At 49.0% G+C, this 15,362-nt stretch overlaps 1 protein-coding gene across 4 annotated transcripts in view; it reads left to right on the plus strand.

Moving 5' to 3' along the window:
• numbl (NUMB like endocytic adaptor protein) overlaps positions 1 to 14,794 on the plus strand; it is a 47,823-nt gene extending 33,029 nt beyond the window's left edge. For 2 of the 4 annotated variants that reach the window (XM_023833514.2, XM_023833510.2), the window contains exons 2-9: positions 3,592 to 3,733; positions 5,243 to 5,317; positions 6,998 to 7,072; positions 8,398 to 8,538; positions 9,096 to 9,285; positions 9,456 to 9,734; positions 10,581 to 10,748; positions 11,132 to 14,794. In XM_023833514.2, coding sequence (XP_023689282.2) covers positions 3,608 to 3,733; positions 5,243 to 5,317; positions 6,998 to 7,072; positions 8,398 to 8,538; positions 9,096 to 9,285; positions 9,456 to 9,734; positions 10,581 to 10,748; positions 11,132 to 11,919 — 1,842 coding nt within the window. In that variant the 5' untranslated portion in view covers positions 3,592 to 3,607 and the 3' untranslated portion in view covers positions 11,920 to 14,794. Of the gene's footprint in view, positions 1 to 87; positions 2,629 to 3,591; positions 3,734 to 5,242; positions 5,318 to 6,997; positions 7,073 to 8,397; positions 8,539 to 9,095; positions 9,286 to 9,455; positions 9,735 to 10,580; positions 10,749 to 11,131 lie in introns of those variants that run through there. The other 2 variants (XM_023833512.2, XM_023833511.2) reach the window with 2 other exon arrangements.
• The last annotated feature ends 568 nt before the right edge of the window (positions 14,795 to 15,362 follow it).

The raw sequence follows: 15,362 nt of genomic DNA on the forward strand, positions 1-15,362 counted from the left end.
CTTAATTTTTTTTTATCAGTTTATGTTTTTTTTTAACCAGAGCCATAGATTTCAGTCAAGACTGCAGGCTGATTCTTAAAGGGCCAGCAAGTGATGTTTACTGTCAAAATAATGTTGACACGGGGGAAACATCCACCAGCGTCCTGACTGCCCCCTGCCCCATTCCCTAACCTCACAAGCTGATTCTCGTGATTGTATGTTGGACAACGTGCATGAAGACACTTTAATTTATGCAGATCATTTGTGTTTTTTAATGATTCAGTGTGGGTAGGGGTGGGGTCGATTATTTCACAGCTTGGGTGACACACTAGCACCCCTGCCCCCACAAACACCCTTTCCTGGTCCACAATGCCACTTTGTTCTCTGGATACCCTGTTTTTGCCAGCATGAGGGTGTGGCAAATGCAGAGCCCATAAAAAAGGCCCAGAGGATCCCTTGTGGGGTGGCATTGTGGTGGGCCATCACCGAACCCCCTGACTTACTATCACCCCCCTCAGAAATCCTGCTGGCCTTTCCAGTCAGGTCCCTGGCCCCCCTACGGTGGGAGGTACAAGTTAGTGGTTGTGGTGATAAAGGGTTGGGAAGGACAGATGTCCGAGAAACAGTGTGGCGCCTGTCCTAAACCAGGCAGGCCAGCTAACCTTGTACTCAAAAATGAGCACCATAGAAAGAGCTGCCTCACTTTTTGCCTTCTCTATTTTTTTGCCGTTTGTTGTTAATCTGTTCCAGATGCTCTCAGATATTTTTTTTACTGGAAAAGAGAGGGGGAGGTGAAGTCAGCAGTATGTATAGGTGGGTGTGTGTGTGTGACCATGTGGGTATTTGGGGAGAGGTGTCTGGCCTCACGCCCCCGCTCATCTTGTATCGTGATGCGGGCTCCAGCTGGCTTTCATTGCAGGATGAAATCATTGCTCTGGATGGGGTCCCCCCCGTCACAGGGGAGGCATGTCTTGGCGTTGTACCGGGGCTGATCCCGGCACTCCTGTGACTGCCTGCCATGGGGGCTGGAATGTCCCACTACTGGCTGTGGGGGGGGGCTTCAGGAAGGATAGCTGCCACTTCTCTGATGCTGAGAGAGTCAGCAAGGAGCTGCCCATGTGAGACCCCTGGCTAGAGGTCATTCTTTGACACAAGCTCTGTCTGACTGTTAAATGTATTAATATCTATAGGTAATCACTTGAGCTCGCTTGGTGGTTCAGTGGGTAATACTGGGGCCTTTCGCTTGGCTGTGATCCCCTGGGATTTATCCGGTTTCCTCCTACACTCCAAAGACATTCAGTTAGGTGAATCAGCATCTCTGAATTGAATTGCCTGTAGTGTGTGTGTGTGTGTGTGTGTGTGTGTGCGCATGCACTCCAGGGTGTACCCCCATCTTGTGCTCTGTGCTGCCTGGGATTGGCTCCAGGCCCCCCTGTCACTATGACCAAGATAAGTGGTTATACAATTATTAGTAATCATATTAATTAATCATTCATAGCAGTGCAAATCCCTGTTTTGTGCAGGTGGGTGTTTTTTGAGATCAGTTCTCTCAGGGTAACATACAGGTCAGGTTTTTCTATCCTTAACCACTGTACCACCTACTATTCCCCCGGAGTGAATCGCAGTGCGTCGTAGTGACATGTGTGATCTCTAGATCAGTGAGTTACCCAGTGAGACTTTGCGGTTCAAGTGTATGAGACGCTGACACTCAGGCCCACAGATTCATAACAAAGATGTTACTCATGCACACAGTGACCTCAACGTGACGAGATGCTGAAGATGGAGCTCAGGACTTCAATGTCCCTCTCTGTCTCTCCCTTTCTTCTCCTTTATTTCTCTCTCTCTCTCTTGCTCCCTGCTTCGCTCTCTATCCTCCCACTCTCCCAGCAGCCTCTCTGGCTCACTGTCAACCGTTATATCAGATTACTTCATTTGGTGTTGATTAGATCAGCCCTGAAAGTGGAGTGAACACAGAGCCCCCCCCGCCCGCCACTCCCTTAGGCTTGAAGTGTGACACAGCTGCTAAACTTTTCCCAGGGAATTGTGGGAAGCGTAGGAGGGGGTGATATTCTAGTCCCCCATCGGTCCCAGGCCAAGTGTGGATTCCTTTCGGTTCCCCCCCTTTACCCCTGCCAGGCAGGCATGACACGGCACAGTGCCCAAATGATGCCCGTGGGGCTGAGCGCGGTGGGTACCACAAGGTGACATCATCACATTTCTAAGAGTAACGCACTAAAGGTCAGCTCTTGCTGTCATCTTTGCACGCTTCAGCCACGCCTAATCTGAGAACCTTTAATCCTGACGGGCAGTGACGTTCGTCATGTTACTCATGAGTCTGTGATCACAGGGCCTATTTAACGCTCTTGATCTAGAAGCTTTGCTTGACCTCTGTGTATCTGCAGCACTACGGCCTGTCTGGCATATTCTCTCAGTTTATTTACTTGCATTTATATTTTATTTGGTGGGAGCTCTCTGGGGGCAATCAGTTGTCGTGCATAATTCACAAGGTCTAATTTGAGAGAAACGGGATAGCGTGTCAGTGGAGAGGAGGACTGTCAGAGGCAAGTGGGTGAACTGGCAAAAGAGACTGGCCAAGCGCGACAGCAGGACAGAGGACAGGACAGAGATGCGGAAACCAGGGCTCAAACGGTTAGCAACTTGGAATGATTATGTGTTCACTTTTCAGGAAATGATCTCCAAGTGTAACTGACATGACTGATGTTTATACTTTCACTTGTGTAACCTGACCTGTGTTTCTGTCAACCATGAGAATTTCACTATTTCATCCGAATTTGTATTTTAACACGCCAAATTTAATATTCAATGTTAAAATATCAGTGAATGCTACAGTTAAATCAGGGTTGGAAGAGTGATATCACTGTTGGGCCCTTCGGCCTAATTGCTCCAGGGACACTGGCTTTCTCAATTGTGCGTCACTGGATAAAAGCATCTGCTACATACATGTAATGTAAATATTTAGCACCATTTGTTAAGCAATTGTTGGTTGTCATTGGTTTAAATTGTGAAGCTTTGGTCTCTTGTACCAAAAAAATGAGTTGGTATTGTGTCATTCATATGGCATTAAAGCAGATTTAAAAGTTCCGATCTTGACAAAAAAAAAAAAAAACAATGTGAAGCTTGTAGAAGTCGATCGCAACTAAAAACAGCAGCGTGACAAATTTATTCCAGCACTTCCATCAGAAATGCCCAGCGGAATGGGAGCAATGTGGAAAACAACAGGACAATATTAGAAGGAACACAAAATCTGACATGTCCATAAGCTTGAAAAACATTTAGATGCATTTTTTTCGCCATCTGTGTAAGAAGTTGATGTTTTTTTTAAATTCTCTTCCATTCTAATACAACTACAAATAAATTCACTGAGTATCTTCATGAGAAAAGCATCCCTTTGGCCACAAATGTACAATAATGACTGTACTTTGATTTGCTTGGTGACGAAAGCACATATTAATGTCAGCAGTGATTAGCTGGTTTAATTTTTAATTTGATGCACTTGAATAAAACTGTATAACTGCAATGCAGAGACGCATGATTCTCACGTCTCCTGTGAATGTTAAACATAACAATCCTCCTTCTCTTTCTAACCCGCAGCGACCAGGACCTCGAGATGAACAAGCTGCGGCAGAGCTTGCGGAGAAAGAAGCCGACCTACGTGCCGGAGGCCAGCCGGCCGCACCAGTGGCAGGCCGACGAGGAAGCCGTACGCAAGGGCAAATGCAATTTCCCAGTGCGGGTAAGGACCCCCATGCTCAGTCGCTTTTTACCCAAACAGAGCACCAATAGCAAAAGGTGTTGTCAGTAGCCATTAGGTATTAAACAAGTTTAGCGAGTTTATTGACCCCAGTGCAAGATTCAAGCAAATTTTGTCAGCCCATCAATATACCTTTATGCATCCAGGATGAAATATGGTCTCCCTGAGCCCCATGGTGCGACATTAACACATTTATTAAACAGGATACAACATTTACTACATTTCATTTATCTGATGATTTTATCCAAAGCGACTTGCAGTAGATAATTAGTGTGCTTCCTGGGATTTGAACCCATGACCTTTGTGTTGTTATTGCAATGCTCTACTACAACATACTAACATTTACACATTAATTAGACAATATTCTTCACATACTAAATTTACACAATGCCTAGATGATATGCTGATATGCTACATACTGTACAATATTAAGGGCAAAAGGGATGCAAAGACCAGACTCGGCAGTGCAGAAGATTGATGTAAAGAACTTGTCATGGAGGAGCTTGGGGGAGCTGCTTTCTGAATGCTTAGATTCACAGTAGCTGTTGTTTTTTGCAATGGGATAGTCCTGCTTCTCCGTGGTGTCAGGAATACCAGGAAAGGGGGGTGGGGTCCTCAGTGACAGACAGGACCTGACATAGAAAATGTGAAGTCTGGTGTCAGTCCTTTTGAGCTTTGAGAGGAATAGCGGTTACTGGAATGGCAGGAAGTATGCAGGAAGCGATTCCCTTCCCATAGACCATCTGATGTTCCAGCCCAGCCTACAACAGACTGGTTAAAGCCCCCCCCCACACACACACCTAGATAGCATCCTGGGCCGAAGGTGCTGGGAAAGCAGAAGGCAGCGATAATGTATTATTGAGCCCACCATAGTCCAGTCCACGGGAGCTCCTGGGAGAGCTTGAAGGGGTGGGCCTGATGGAAACAGAGATGCTAATCGTTCTCCTTGACAAAAAAAGAAGCACAGTTGCCGATGTGCTATAAGCACCTGCCTCCTTAAAAGCAAAACATCGGAGGGATGCTCGATTCATCAATGGCTGGACTGAATCATAAATGTACATACTGCCTTTGCGTTGATGACATGGCACCTTTAATCAGGCTTTTTGAGAGATCGACATTCTTCGATCATTAGGCAAAATATAGCAGGGGGGTTGGTCGGGAAAAAACACTGACTGAGTGCATTGTCAGGCTGAAATGGGACACTTAGCACCTTCAGGAATTTGCAGCATGCTAAAAGCGCTACATCCGTGCTAATGTGAAACCTTAAGCCTATACCTCAGTCTGACGATTCTAGGACTGCTGGTGGGGGGAGTACATTATTTGATTGTTGAGTAGGTGGTTCACACTGGGTAAGTGGATTTTGCTGATAGTACAGCTTGCAATGATTCAGTAATGTTTGATGTTTCCTCCATGTCACGAGGGGCTCAATTCGTGACATGAGCCTATTCGTGTTGGCCCACTCTGTCCCATCTCCCCCCCTCCCATCCACAGTACCTGGGCCTGGTGGAGGTGGAGGAGTCCAGGGGCATGCATGTGTGTGAAGAAGCCGTGAAGAAGCTGAAAGTGGTGAGTGGGGCTAGGCAGGGAGGGGGCTGGGGGCTGGGGGTGGGGATGACTGGAAGGTGGAGGCCTGGGCCCTCCCAATCCTGGGGGCCTCCGACGGGGCATTTTCAGACTTCCCTCTTAGTAATTAGTGCCTGATTTACCTTGAAGATATCAAGTCAGGTGTAGCTTCTCCAAATGCTGCTTCCTCAGTGAGGTTGATGTAGAGGGAGAGCAGCCCCAGACCAGCTTTAATTGCAGTGAAAAGCCATCGTGGTGAATCCAGGGGCCTTTTCTCAGAAATGAGCTTGCCGCTCCCCCCACCCCACACCTGCTATTTCTCATCTCTCCTGCACTTAATTCTTCCCATTATCTTGTTCGATTTAAACCCCACTTCCTGCGAGCCTCCCTCTCCTCTCATCCTTTTTTTCCTTTACTCTCTTCTATTCATTTTCTCTCTATCTTCCAATCTCTCCATTCTGGATTTCCTTATCAGTACTAAGCAGCCAGACCTTGAAGGAGTTGGGCTTTTTTTTCCCTTCCTGCTGAGAGCTTTTTGGAGGGGCGAGCAGAGAAGTCATATACCTCCAGCATTGTGAAAATGTTAAGCTGTACCAAACACAGGACATTTTAAACAGCATGTGTCCCTTGATAATGATGCTGCTTTTCCTTCCCATGGTGTATGTGTGTTACATATATATATTACATCATGGGGACCAATTGTCCCCATAATGTGATAAAAATCTGTTATTTTGACATTGTGGGGACCATTTTTTGGTGAGTGGAGAATGAAAGGAGAGTCACAGATGTGTGTGTGTGTCTGTGTGTGTACCCATGATGCTCTGAAATACCCAGCAACAATGTCTGTGGTTAGGACCACGGTGAGACGTCACAAGGTCCATTGGCTGCCAGGTTCTCCCAGAATCCCGCAGAGCTTCGCCAGTTCCTGGGCGGTTTCCCCAATCTACTCTCTTTATAGGGTTGTGTTTATGTGGGGTTGCACAGTGCAGTGCTGAGGCCTCTCCGACACACACAGCCTTCTCTGGAACCTCCTTCTCTTTTTACTCTGTCCTCCTGGGCCTGTCCCCTTAACCATCTCCCTCAGTTGCGTTTCCCTTCGTTTTGGAGCCTGAGAACAGCATGTCTTCCTTCTGAAATGTCCTCAGATCCGCTCTGACCCTTTCCTCCAGACGGTAAGGAAACGGGTTGCCGTCATTCCTTCCCCCTCTCTTCTGTCTCTCTTCCTCTCCATCCCTTTAGGCACATCCTGGCCTTGTCATGCTTATGTCACAGTCGTTTGTCCCTGCTGTTTAGCTCTCATGGAATCCCCCCCAGTCATCTGTTTCCCAGAAATCCTGGGTGCCACCTTTCCTAAACCTCTTAGTCAGCAGCGATTGTTCATTGTCACTCAAACAAGTCATGGAAATAGTAGTCCGCAGTGATATGGCTTCCTTTTCCAGAGGGGACAATGTTCCCCTTTATAATTGTCTGGTAGCAGTTTTCATGCCCCGGAGGAGCAGGAAGGTTCCTCCATTGCACATCTTCAATATGGCAGGCTCAAGAAGCTGTTTCAGGACAGTTAGGCCCAGTCAGACCAGTCAACGCTGGAACAGCACCCACAGACAAACACAACCTGTCCTAGTTGTTCCAGTACTATGAAAAGACCTAACTGGTTATACCACCATTTTACCTTCTGTGTTTCAGAGCGGGAAGAAGTCAGTCAAAGCTGTGTTGTGGGTGTCTGCAGATGGTCTTAGAGTCGTAGATGACAAAACCAAGGTAAAGCTTCAATGTGCATTTGTGTGTGTGTGTGTGTGTGTGTGTGTATGCACGGTGTATTGCTGATATATGACAGTGCAGTGCTGTTTTGACGCACTGTGAATGCCTCTGCTGTCCTGCCCGCTCATTCCCATCGCTGCAGGGCCAGTGGGCCACCCACAGCCTGGAACCCCCCCCCCCCCCGCAGTGCTGCTTTCTCAGCAGGCGGGTGGGAGTCATGCTCTGCCTGACTCTGAAAGCCACCCCCCATCGCAAGACCAATTCCCGGACTCCCCCCTTTTAGAGAGCAAAACGGGAAGGGAAAGATGCAGAGGTGTCTCCACGGGGATGCCCCCCCCCCCCCCCACCAGCTTTACTGCCTTGTGCCCACAACTTATCCACACTTCCCTCGTCCCCCTTTATTGCCCCTCATGCCTGACTCATGTTTCTCAATCTGATCTCGGAACCCCTCTTCTCGCCGATTTCCCACAGCACACACACACACCAGATGTCCCTACAAGCTAAAAAGTAACAGGTTTTTATCACATTTGGTCCCCACAATGTGGTAAATACAAACACACACACACACACACACCAGCCTTGTCAGACAGGACCATCCTTTCACCTCCGGACCGGCCCCCTCTTCGACTAATTGGCTTACGATGAATGGGCCATTCTTCCCCTCTTCCTTTTTCACGAAGGGAGGGAGGAAGGAAACACAAGGGCAAGTACGTGCCCCCGACCCGCTCTTCACCACCACCACCCCCCCTATTGCGGCCCGTGGTGTAGAATCGGACCCAGTGCCTCGGGTTTAAATGCCCCTTTAGTCAATGCCCTGGAATGAGCCTGGTGTTCAAAGGGACAAGTCTGGGAAATGTTTACCAATAATTCTTTTTCTGTCTCTGGGAGAAGTTTTGCAAAGGCAGTAAAACCGACGAATCGGCACTCAGGCTTGAGCTGGCGCATCATCCGTGCCTGAAAATGCCACATTTGCAAGGAGGGATTTTTTTTTTGTTTTGCACAAAAGCCATGAAGTTTGTGGTTTGTGGTGTCACAGCGGGTAGCTCTGGCTTTCTACTGCGTTTGAGGGTTTGATTTCTGCCCCCAGGTTCTATATTTGTTCAGCTTGCGTGTTCTCCCTGTGTTCTGTCTGCAGTCCAAAAATGTGGTTAGTTGAGTCTAGGGTGTCTCGCAAATGTGTGACTGGGTGTGTGACCTGTGATGGACTAGCATCCTATCCAGAGCGTTCCACTGCCCCTCTTGAGGTGGCCTCTAGGCTCACTGTGCCCAGGCTCCTGATACATAGTGGAGTACCTAATCCCTGCTCGCCAAACGTTCCATGGCAGGACCTCATTGTGGACCAGACCATCGAGAAGGTGTCCTTCTGCGCGCCTGACCGAAACTACGACAAGGCTTTCTCCTACATCTGCCGGGATGGAACCACACGGCGATGGATCTGCCACTGCTTCATGGCGCTGAAGGACTCGGTGGGTGGGGCTGCCGTTAAGGAACCTTGATCAGGTTCTGTGCTTAACTGGTATGACTGGTAATGAGTCCCTGCAAAACACAAAGCGTGTCAGCGTTCTTAAATTGCCATAGGCTCAGTAGGTAGCACTATTGTTCCATGTTCTTGCATGTTCTTCCCATGTCATGTGGGTTTCCTTGTCTAGTCTGAAAACGTGATTAGGCTAAATGGCATCCATAAATGTGTATGTGTGTGTGTGCCCCCTGTGATGGACTGGTGTCCTGTCCAGGGTGTGCTGAAGCTGAAACCTTGTGCCCTATGCTGCCCCTGGGATAGGCTCCAGCACGCCCCCCACCCCCCCTCACCAGAACTGCTCAGAAGACTGCCGGATTGATATTGACATAGTAATATAAAACAGTTGTCTTCATAGAATTAGAATTAGCTCCATTTATATGTAAATTATGGTCGCATTGCCAGTATTACATCATGCTGTGAGTATACTGAAGGTGAAAATGAGAAACTTCAGCTCAAAATATACTCGACCACTCACCGTGTGATGCAAATGTCTGTGTCCACCAGGGGGAGCGCCTGAGTCACGCTGTGGGCTGTGCCTTCGCCGCCTGCCTGGAGCGCAAGCAGCGGAGGGAGAAGGAGTGCGGGGTCACAGCCTCCTTTGATGCCAGCCGCACCTCCTTCGTGCGGGAAGGATCCTTCCGCGTCACACCATCCAATCAGCAGGTCGACCGGGACGTACAGGACAAGAAGAAAGGTACCGTGGCCCCGCCCCTTATAACAAGGACTGTCAGATTACCAAACTTTGATTGCTAAGCTAATAAATTTGCCGCCTTGCACAGTTTATGGGTTCGATATTGGCTTAGGGTTACTGGCCCCCTCCCTTGTGACATTCTGTCATCCCCTGCACATTCCTTACACCTCCAGCAGAGCCATCTTGTCACCCTGGCGTGCCTGCCGTCCCCCCGGGCACAGCATCACCCCCAGAGGGTGCAGCATCACCAGTCGATCGCACCGAGCCATGTGGCCCCCACGCCATCCCCCGCCGCCACGCCCCCATCGAGCAGCTGGTGCGCCAGGGCTCCTTCCGGGGCTTTCCAGCCCTTAGCCAGAAGAACTCTCCCTTCAAGCGCCAGCTCTCCCTCCGCCTGAACGACCTGCCCTCCACCCTACAGCGCAAGACCGACTTCCAATCCAAGAACCCAGGTCCGTCATGATCTCGGGCCTCACCAACACCATCGTCCGCCCTTTACCCAGCTAGCAAGTTCAGAAAGGGGAAGGAGCCCTTTAAGTCTCCTCGTAATCTCCCCCTTTCCTGCCCGGGTAGGGGGAGGGGTGTGTTTTAAACGCGTAATAATTACAGCAATTAACGGCGCAGGGCTCCCTGCTAGCGTACGTGATAATTTGATAGCTGTGGCAGTTATTACCATAACTGAGTCGCACAGCTGTTATGTTAACCATCGTATTCCTGCATAAAACGTCAAGCAGCTTCTAATACACCGATCCGCAACTAGTCGGCGGCGTGTGTGAATTCGCTGCATTAGTCGTACGTGTAGTGCTGCTCTGACAGGGGCCGGAAAGGTGTCCTTGGGGGGGGGAGGGGTGCAGGATATGGCACTCCACAGTATGGCAGCTGTCCACCTGGTTCATCCACTCTCATGGTATTCTTGCCCTGAACCCCTTCGTTCCTATAGTTGTTTTGATCCCCACCCCCCTCAGATACCTGGGGGGGGTTGGTCTCTCACTGAAGGCCACACAGAGATTCCTAATGGATACCAATTAAAGGCAGCTCACAGCGCTGATGGTGGGGGCATGAGTGAAGGGGGGTGGAATCTCTTCCTCTGCCTTTGAAGGCGCTGATATGGGAATTAGGAGCTGCCTGCTATTTTCTCAGCTGTGCAAAATGGCTTGGAGAGGAACGGGGGATTTCTAGTTTTTTTTCTTTTCTTTTATGGAGTGCTTAAGCAGCCTAATAAATTGCTGATTAAGGAAATGGGCTCCTCGGTTCCCCTCGGGTGCCTCCCCCCGCTCAGCCTGTGTTTCCGCCCGCAGTGCCGGAGATGGACCCATCACTGGGGGCCGAGGCAGACAGCATCAACGCCCTGTGCAGCCAGATCAACACCTCCTTCGCCAAGCCCTCCGACGAGCTCTTCGCCGCTAACGGCACCCCGGCGTGCCCAGCGCCCCCTGCCATCCCACCGCCTCCCCTGCCCCTGCAGGGTGAGTCTGTTAGAACAAGAACAGGAGTGTCGTCTGCTTTGTGTGTGTGTGTGTGTGTGTGTGTGTGTGTGCAGGAGCCCGTGGGGCAAAGTCATGTGTTGAGTCGACTCATTCACTGCAAATTTATAATGATAAAAAACAGCCTCCTATTTGTCTCTGTGCCCTGACCCAATGGACCACATGACCCAAAGTTGTGGTCCCATTTGTAGACCCAGTGTCTGTCTTTTTCTGCCTGTTTCCCCTCATTTGTGATAATTTCCCCCCAAACAAAATCTCTGTTCACTCTTCCTGCCACGGCGTCTCGTGGCTCTGCCCTCCGTCCTACCCGTCTCACGTCATGTTTCTCTCCTTCTCGCTCCCCTCTTCCCCGGGCTCCCCGGCAGCTGGAAGCTCGTGGGTGCAGCCAGAGCAGGTGCTGCAGTCTCCGCCCGCCGTCACCAGTGGCCACAGGCGGACGCCGTCTGAGGCAGAGCGCTGGCTGGAGGAGGTGGCCAAGGCAGTGAAGGCCCAACCGCAGCAGCAGCCAGCGGTCCCACCCCAGCCGGCTCCGCCCATGTCAGCCATGCCCTGCCCCCCTGGCTCGCTGCCCACTTCCATGCAGCCATTCCCCATGGCGTTCGACGCCACCCCCGCGCCCGTCAGCATGTTCGCCCAGCCTCCCCTGCAGCCCACCTTCATACCCATGCAGGCCTACATGCCTGCCCTGGCCAACAGCATGACGTACCCCAATGCCAGCGTGCCCGTGGTCGGCATCACGCCTTCACAGATGGTGGCCAATGTCTTCTGCACGGCCACCAGCACGGGGCCCTCTGGTTCTGCAGGTAGCAGCGGAGGAGCCAAATCCGGCCCCATGGCCTCTGGGCACCATGCTTTCCCGGTCCCCACTGGCAGCTTCCCCATGCCACCTTTCGCCAATCCGGCCGCCATCAACGGCATCTCGCCCAACCCAATCCCAGCCACCGCTGCCTCCACAGCCTCCGTCAAGCAGAACGGCAGCGGCCATGGCCCCGCGTGGCCCTCCGAGGCAGCCCAGCAGCCCGCCCCCAGCAGCGACTCTCAGGAAGCTGAGCGCTTCGAGGCCCAGTGGGCGGCTCTGGAGTCCAAGACGCAGCCCACGGCTCCCAATCCCTTCTCCAACGACCTGCAAAAGACATTCGAGATTGAGCTTTAACTGCCCCCCGCCTGCTCCTGTCTGCATAAACTGTGACGCAGACCCAGACAAAACTGACCCCCCCTCTCCTTTGTCTTCGTTGCTTTCCTTCTTTTCACATCAACAAGGGGGGTGCCCTGTCCCCCCCCCAACCCCCGACCAGCTTTGTAGACGCTGCCACACAGACCCCTGGCTCTTGGACTTGGACGGCAGCTTCAGGGGGGGGGTGTCCTCTCCACCCCCTGCTTCTTCTCTAGGGGCTTTAGACTCTGCTGCCCTAGAGCCTGCAGTGGACATTGGGAAAACTGGACAAAGACAGCTGAGATACAACTGGGGAAGGAAGACAGAGCCGATGACTATTTTATGTGAGGTATCGGTTGACTAGCAAATGACATCATCCAGAGCAGGGGCATTTATAGAGAGGACTGATGTGTCATTTTTGACCAACAAAACGAGGAAGTATTTGATGGCCAAAACATTTTAAGTTATTATTATTTTTATCAGTTACCTTATAAATCTGATTTTAATCACCAAAATATTTTAACTTATTTTTTCCCTGTGTGAATAATAATATTGTTCATATGTTTTTAAAGCTGGAGGGAACTCACCAAATGAAAAAATGCATAATTACTGCCTCATTTGACATCTTGAGTGTGTACCTCATGTGAGAGTGTAAATAGCTTTTTATTGCCCACCTATTTATTGCCCTGTGTGTGACAGTCAATTGCTATTCAACCTGAATGGCTTGCTTCTATACCACTAGGGACAGATCCCCCCTCCCCACACAGCTTTACCAGTAGAAACCCCACCCTCTATCTGAAAGTGAGATATTTGGATTGTTTTCAAACATTTTAATAACCTGACCATGACAGGCTCTGTGAAGCTATCATTCGAATTTCAGCACAATGTAAGCCGGTCTGCATGTGTTTGGAGAAGCCGAAGGGTAGAATGTGAAGGAAAGAGAGATAGGGCTTGAATGATCAGGGTGTGTTGAATATGGATAAGGCTGGTTTGATTGGAAAAGCAGGACATCCCTCTGCTAAAAGTCCCTTAATTCTATTTGTATTCCTGCAAAATGAGATTTGGGTTTGGATTTGGTAGCTAGATAGTCTTCACAGATGGTTTGGTGAATCTTTAAAGAGGAGTGTACAAAAGAGGATACGGAGCCGCTCTGCCTGTCCCCAGGGAGCAAAGGGGTCCTCCTTCGCCCCACAGAGCAGGGAGCGCCATGGTGACCAGAGCAGCGGAGTGCACAGGTAGACACCTTGGGGACGCCTGCTGCAGCGAGGAAATAGAGAGGCCTGAGGACAGGCAGGAAGGTGGCTACGATGCAGAGAGCGGCAAGTCGAAGGCAAGTGAAAGTGAGTGAGCCAGGAGAAGTGGGTAGCTGCAATGGAATTTGGACTTCCTCTCTTATCTGGTACAATTCAGGGATGTGTTAGGGACAGAACCGGAATGGTCGACGAATAGGACGCCGTCACGTGACATGATATGAAAGGGCTTGGTGCTGAATTATTAGTGGTTCTGTTGAAACAGGGCCAGTTTCTCCAGTTCCGCTAATGGATCAGTGGCAGTATTTGGCAACCACCACGGAAGCACAGTGCTCTGCATTCTTGATCATGGCTTTGAGAAGATTGATTACTGAATTACTCTTGGTATGTCTGTGGCTTTTAATCCTTTATATAGGGTAGGATGGAAGGTTGAAATGTGCTTTCAGAGGTTTGTTTGTCTCTGGTTCAGGAATCAGAGGCGGTGGGGGGTACTGAAGAGTGTATGGTAGCAGGAAGATCAGGTACTTTATACTACGGGGGTCCTCTGTGAGTTCTTTCCCTTGTTTACATGTTTTCTTTTTTTTCTTTTTTTTTTGTAGTGACTGGACAAACAATGCATATAAGTACCAAAACACCAACTGAAGAGCAAATTATCAAAACTCACTTGGTCCATTTTTTGTTTTTGAAACGAGACTGCCAATGACCTAAAATCAGGCTTCCTCATCATATGTTACAGTGTTGGGAAGCAAAACTCACTTAGTCATCAAATAATCCAGTGTAGAACTTTCATTAAATTTACAAAACTCACTCAGTCTTCAAGTAATCGAACATAGAACTTTAGTTAAATTTCCAGAACTCACTGAAGTCCACAGAAATTTTATCAAAAAAGTGAGTTTTGGGAATTTGCTCTTCCATTATGCACACAGCTGAATTTCCTTTGGAGTGGTGGGGGTGTGTTTTGAATGAATGCAATGAGATGCAAAGCAGCCAATGGCCTGCCCCTGGCCTGCCGATGGCCTGCCCCGCCTATGGCCTGCCGATGGCCTGCCCCTCCTATGGCCTGCCCCTGGCCTGCCGATGGCCTGCCCTGCCGATGGCCTGCCCCTGGCCTGCCGATGGCCTGTACATGTACGTTTCCAGGTTTTGAACACGTTTGGTTGCAGACACTAAGGGACTGGAGAGAGAAATTGACTGGGCAGGTCATCACAAATAGTCATGTCTCTTCCCAGAATCTCTTGGTCATTAACTCTTAATTACTACTCAATCAATCCGGCTTTTGTATGTGGCAAAATGCTGATCTCTCCATCCGATTCCCATCCCAAGAATCCCAAGAACATTTTTTATTTTCCTTTCCTTTCATGAATTTTGGAAAGTTTCACTGTTTAATTGATATTTTTTTTCCATCCCCACACATTCTAAATTAAAAATAAGTAGATTGATTATGTTTATGGCAAAACAAGGAAACTAAATTACCTCATAAACTTGATTGTAAACTTTAGTGTAGTGATAACAAACCAGTGAAGCTTATTTTTAATCTTTATTTACATAATTTTGTATCTAAACCTACATATTTGTATTGTAATTACATTGTACAAAGATAAATAAATAATATAATATTAAAATAAGTGTTGGTGGTATGTCTTAGCATGCGTGTTATGCTGTTTGTTTTTGTGTTACCAGGCCACGTTGCTCTTTGAAGGCTCTTTCTTGGGACTGAAAGATTTATAGAAGCTTTTCCAACATTTCAGGACACTAAAGGGAGTGTCAATGCTCAAATGCCTCAAAGCTGCGTTCAGTTTCCAGTGCTGTCTGAAATTCGGATTAAACACTGCTGCCACCACCAGCCCACCCCTCCTCCCCATTTTCCATTCTGGTCTTTTTTTCCAGTTGTCCGGCAAGGAACAAATTTTGCATTTTAGCAGCCCAGATGCTAAACAGACTGTTCCACGCTGGCAGTTGTGTGTTGGTCCTTAGCCACCACTTTCATTCTTTGCTAAAATGCAGTTGGATCACACTAACAAAAACAGCATGTTTTAAAAATTAACCGAAATCCTCTGTGATATCGCTACTCTCAAAAACCAAGGAGCCTTTTAAATATTTATGTCCTTCCACCTGCAGACCAGAAAATGTCAGCCCGACTTTCCCATGCCGATTTAAAAATACATCCCCCCCTTTTTTTTTTTAGAAAAAGTG

The sequence above is a fragment of the Paramormyrops kingsleyae genome, chromosome 17, assembly GCF_048594095.1.
Source record: "Paramormyrops kingsleyae isolate MSU_618 chromosome 17, PKINGS_0.4, whole genome shotgun sequence".
NCBI classification, from domain to species: domain Eukaryota; kingdom Metazoa; phylum Chordata; class Actinopteri; order Osteoglossiformes; family Mormyridae; genus Paramormyrops; species Paramormyrops kingsleyae.